Source organism: Tauraco erythrolophus, chromosome 6 (assembly GCF_009769465.1).
Source record: "Tauraco erythrolophus isolate bTauEry1 chromosome 6, bTauEry1.pri, whole genome shotgun sequence".
NCBI classification, from domain to species: Eukaryota; Metazoa; Chordata; class Aves; order Musophagiformes; family Musophagidae; genus Tauraco; species Tauraco erythrolophus.
In genome coordinates this window covers 20,345,583-20,350,430 of record NC_141470.1, presented here as the reverse complement: position 1 = coordinate 20,350,430, position 4,848 = coordinate 20,345,583, and the positions used below count along the sequence as shown (strand labels likewise).

The 4,848-nt window shown below is 48.6% G+C and overlaps 1 protein-coding gene across 1 annotated transcript; it reads right to left on the bottom strand.

The window, feature by feature from the left end:
- Positions 1 to 2,810: 2,810 nt before the first annotated feature.
- Positions 2,811 to 3,437, bottom strand: FIBIN (fin bud initiation factor homolog). Its single transcript, XM_009983880.2, has one exon. It carries the CDS (start codon positions 3,435 to 3,437, stop codon positions 2,811 to 2,813), a length of 627 nt encoding a protein of 208 aa, XP_009982182.2.
- Between the last annotated feature and the right edge of the window lie 1,411 nt (positions 3,438 to 4,848).

Here is a 4,848-nt window from a genome sequence, read left to right as displayed (position 1 = left end):
ACTGCTGGGTATCACCGAACACCTCATTCTTGCAGGCACTGCAGATTTATAAAGGCCATTTAATGTATTACCTGTGACGCAAAATTGATACATTTAATGGATATGTTTAATATATACATTTGCTTAGACCAGCCAAACAATCTACGTCAAATTCAAGTAGATTGAAATGTCCTAAAAGAGTTTTGTACCAGCTTCATAAAATCCACTTAAGACTGACCCCTTTTACTAAACATGTGAACTTACACATCGACCAGACTCAGATGTATGCATTTGCTTTTTGAAAGAGAACAGTTAAAGCCTTTTATAATCAATGTTAGAGTAGAATTCTGATTTTGTTCCAGTTTCAAATATAAAAATGTTCATATTTGGCTGAAACATAAATCAATGGAGATATTTACCAAAATATTCATATTTATCAGGTGAAACATTAGTGTAGATTTTAAAGAACCGTGGGCTTGTTTTGTTAGATCACAGCTTATAGGGGTATTGAGCAGAATGAGTTATACTGTAAATCTCCATAGGTCATGTACTGTCCTGCTTTGAAAAGCAAACGCTCTGCAAACATTTACTCTCTTGGTATGCTGCATATGCTGATAAAAAGCTTGTTACTGCAAACAGAATAGCTAAGCTGCTTAAAGCATATTCAAGAAGCTATGTTTTACGCTACTACTACTATTTTTCTATTAGGATTTGAATACTGCTCTCATATAGCTAAAAAACTAGCATGGCCTGCCACTTTGGTTTCTTGATTAGCGATCACAGTTCGTGTTATACCCAATGACTCAGAAAGTGAGTAAGCAGAGACTAAAACTCTTTTTAAGAAGCATCTGGGCACAAATGGAATCACATGAGATCTTTGGCATCTACTCCTAAACAGGTGAGATTCAGAGAGAGAAACTGGACCTGAATGAAACCCTCAGGCACTTCTGGAGCTTGGTCCATCCCAGAAATGCTATATAGTTTGCTGTGACAGTGGGCAGACAAGACTGAGTGACTCAGATGGCCCTTTTCACTCTTGTGTTTTTACATCTAACCCTAGTGGCAAATAAAGTATCACAAATAAATTAATTTTTAAGAGCTAGAACCTGATGTACCTTCTTATTTAACAACATACTTGAAAATAACACTGAGTGGTTCCACTGAACTCAATCAATGACACGACTGAGTTTTTTCAGGCAGATCTCCAAAGATACGGGAGACCTAAAGGTGCAAACTGACATCTTAAGTATCCTGCTAGGAGCTACATCTCACTGCCTTCAGCGAAAGCTAGCTGCCTGGATGGTCCAGAGGTTCTGTAAGCACATACCTTCATTGGACATTTCCCGGTGCCTTCAGCACTCTGGTCCCAGGTGACTTTTGTTGACCCGCTGCATTTCTGATTAACTTACCAACTGGATGGTTTGCAGACCAAAGTGTAACTGAACGTGAGCAGGATTGACAAGAGCAGACCTCAGATGTGCATCAAACAGCTTCTCTTCCAGTGCCATGAGGTCACTAGTTCCTTAAAAAAAAAACAACTTACAAACTCAAAAAAATCCACCCTATGTGCCCTTCTGTATCATTGTTTTTAATGAAACTTGCTTACCTCTTGGGTCTGTAAATTTTTATTTGTTTTTACTAAAAAGCAAGTTATTTCATTTGGTAAGATCTACAAACTTGAAAGTTTTTGCTGAAAAGATATATTACAACAGCATGTTTTAAATCAAGAGCATCTCAAGCAGAGCAATAAAAGAAAAAAAATGTGCTTTAACATGGTTTTCAAATATTTATTAAAACAACATATAAACTTTTTCCATCCAAAGAGCCATTCTGCCTGCAGTATCTGTAACCTAGTAGCTATGTTACCCCAAATTGACAATTAAATAGCAATGAGTCTAAAAACCCAAACAATCCTCCCCCTCCTTCCCAGTAGGCACTTTTGCTATTGTCTAGGAGCACAAATAAATTTATGAATAGCTTAGCTAGCAAAAGTACAAAGGCACCAACAAGAAATGCCACTGTGCTGGCACAGACTAAACCTTCTTGTCTGCTTTAGAAACATGTTCTGAGAAACCCGGCTCTCAAATTTGGGATCTGAAACGACAAGCACTGCTAGGGCTCCTTCTTCTTACTATAAAAATCTGCTTCAGCATTCTCAGGATCTGACATAAGCCTTTTTGGCTGCCTCTTGGGTTACGATAGCTTAGAGTCACAGATAAGCAAGCCTGGAAGAGTATAAATCCTGCCAGGATAGTTCCCGTCTTTCAAAACGCGAATGGAAATCACAGCCTTAAGTTACGTAGTAGAACAATGTTTTACACGCGTAGAATACATACTGTTACAAAAGCTTAAGAAAGTTAATAGAGGGCCAGAGGTTTCACCCTGAAGGGAAGTAACAACAAAAGCAATTTAAGCATCTGGGAACGTGGCTGGCGAGTGCCACGCTTTATCCACGTTTGCAGCAGGTGAGCCGCAGTAGAAAAGGCGATACATAAACCGACGACAAGGAATCGGAGAGGAGAAAGCTTACTCCGCTTTGTAACCAAAGAGGAATGATACAACGCAGGATGGATTTTTAAATATGGGATATTAACTTAAACATACCTCTAACCTCCCACTTTATAGAAACGCGCTATTTGTTTAGGAAGTCAAATACAATAAATAAGTTTCTCCAGGATAAAGGATGTATTTGCGTGAGGAAGGTGCTTCTTGCAGAGCCCGGCGCTGCGCCCCCCGCTCGCCCACGGGCACCTCCGGGGGGGCTGAGGCCGCCGGTCCGAAGCCCCTCGCTCCCGGCGGTGCGGAGGGTCCGGGCGGCGTTGGGTCCCGGCTCAGGCGCGGAGATAGTCGTTCTTGAGGCGGCTGAGGCGGGCGCCGTGGCTGCGGACGGTGAGGGCGAGGAGGTCGTGCTTGTCCCGCAGCCCGCTGGAGATGTGGCGGGTCTCCCGCAGCAGGGCTCGGGCGTGCAGCAGCAGCCCAAGGAAGCTGTCGCCCAGGCGAGCCTCCTCCCGGCCGCCCTGCTCCTGCCCCTGGCGGAACTTGCCCTCCAGCTCGCTCAGCGACCGGTCCGAGCTGGAGTAGGCGTCGCTGATCTGGGCGGACTCGCGGCGCAGGTAGGTGCTGTAGCTCTCCTCGCCGTCCAGGTCGTAGGAGATGCTCTTGCCGATGCCCTCCAGCACCCGGCCCGCGTCCTCCACCTGCCGGCCCAGCACGGTCAGCTCTTCCCGCAGGCTGAGCCCGCCGCCGCCCGCCGCCGCCGCCCCGCAGCGCCGCTGCTCGCTCACCCTGAAGAGCAGCTGGCAGCGCTCGGGGTCGTCGTTCTCCTCGTAGTCCCCGTCGGGGACGAAGTAGTGGTGCAGGGTCCCGTTGGACATCTCGGGGTACAGCGGGCCCTCGAAGTACGCGCGGCACAGGCTGCAGAGGCAGCCCAGCCACAGCAGGCGCAGCGCGGCCGGCATGCTGCGGCCGGCGGCGGGCAGCCTACGGGCGGGCGGCGCCGCGCTGCCCCCGGCCGCGCCGCCCACGCCCCATGGGGCTCCCCCGCCGCTGCCTCCCCGCGGGCACGGCCGGCTCCGCCGCGGGCCGGGCCGGGACGAGAGGAGACGAGACGGGACGGGACGGGAGGCGCGGGCTGCAGCGCAGAAGCCCGGCGGCGCTCTGGGGCCGGCTGTGGGCGCACCGCCTTTAAAAGCCGGGCAGCCCGCGAGGAGGGGGAAGCGGCCCCCGCGCCGCGCCGGGCAGGGCCGCCCCCCGCCCCGGGCATCGGCTGCCGGGCCCCGGCGGGAACCGCCTCCGGGCATCGCCCCCCCTCCCCGGCATCACCCCTTCGGGAGTTGTCCAGCGCGGAGAGGGGGACACGTACACCTTTCTCCTCTTAATAAACAAAAAAACCCCAACCCCGACATTGCTCAGATTTTCTCATTGTCCTATCACAAATGACTGTTCTGTTACTAATTTGATTTTCACAACAGCTCCGCGTGCCCCCCCGGCAAGCACAGGGTGCGGGGGACACGGCAAAGCTGCCAACGCTCTTAGTCGCTCAGGCCCCGTGGTTGGGCACGGGTTAAAAACTTGCAAGGGGAGAAGATGCAGGTTCGAGTATAAGGTGTAATGCAAGAAACCGTGCTTGAGATTGTAAAGATGGGGAAATAAACACAGAATCTGTTCTTAAGTAAAACATCAGCTGCGTTTGAGGAAAGTCCAAATACAGTTCATCCTATGGGGCTGACTATGCAAAATTTTAAGCATTTCTCTTTCATGAAATGATGTTCTGCATGAATCCAGTAGCTGGATTACAGCAGCGTTGAACTTTGCACGTAACTAGTATAAATCTGTCCTCGCTAATTTTAAGTCATTAAATCAAGGTGAGATTACAAAAAGAAAAGGTCTGTAAAGTTACCAGCTCCTTTCACATTATCTTTCCTCTTTCATGGAAAAAATCACCAGCTAGCAGAGATTATACCAAATCCTGCAGTCATCCAGGGTTAAAACTCTCACTGCTGGTTGTGAGGGCTTTGCATGCAGAAATACTTATATCGCCTCTTTAATGTAAATATTTTAACTGTCATTCTGGTACTTTCTGCATGTTGTAAATAACTATGATGCTTACAGTTAACTTTATTGGGAAATAGGCCAGATGCTTATGATTTATCTCTGCTCTTCCCGCTATTCTGGCCGTTGTAGATTAGAGCCATATGGGGCTCAGGGGACCTTGGCTGTACCATTTCTTGTGCTGCCGTGACTTTACACACCTACATTTCAAATGCAGTCTTAAGCCCCTTCCCTCACAGCGGCTTCGTTCTGTAATCACAAGCTGTCCTGTTTCTGGGCATGCGTGAAGCAAATAGCTGCTGTGGAGACCAGCTGCTC

Excerpts from the sequence above, each read along its gene's own strand:
- FIBIN (XM_009983880.2), bottom strand. The coding sequence starts at position 3,437 with ATGCCGGCCGCGCTGCGCCTGCTGTGGCTGGGCTGCCTCTGCAGCCTG.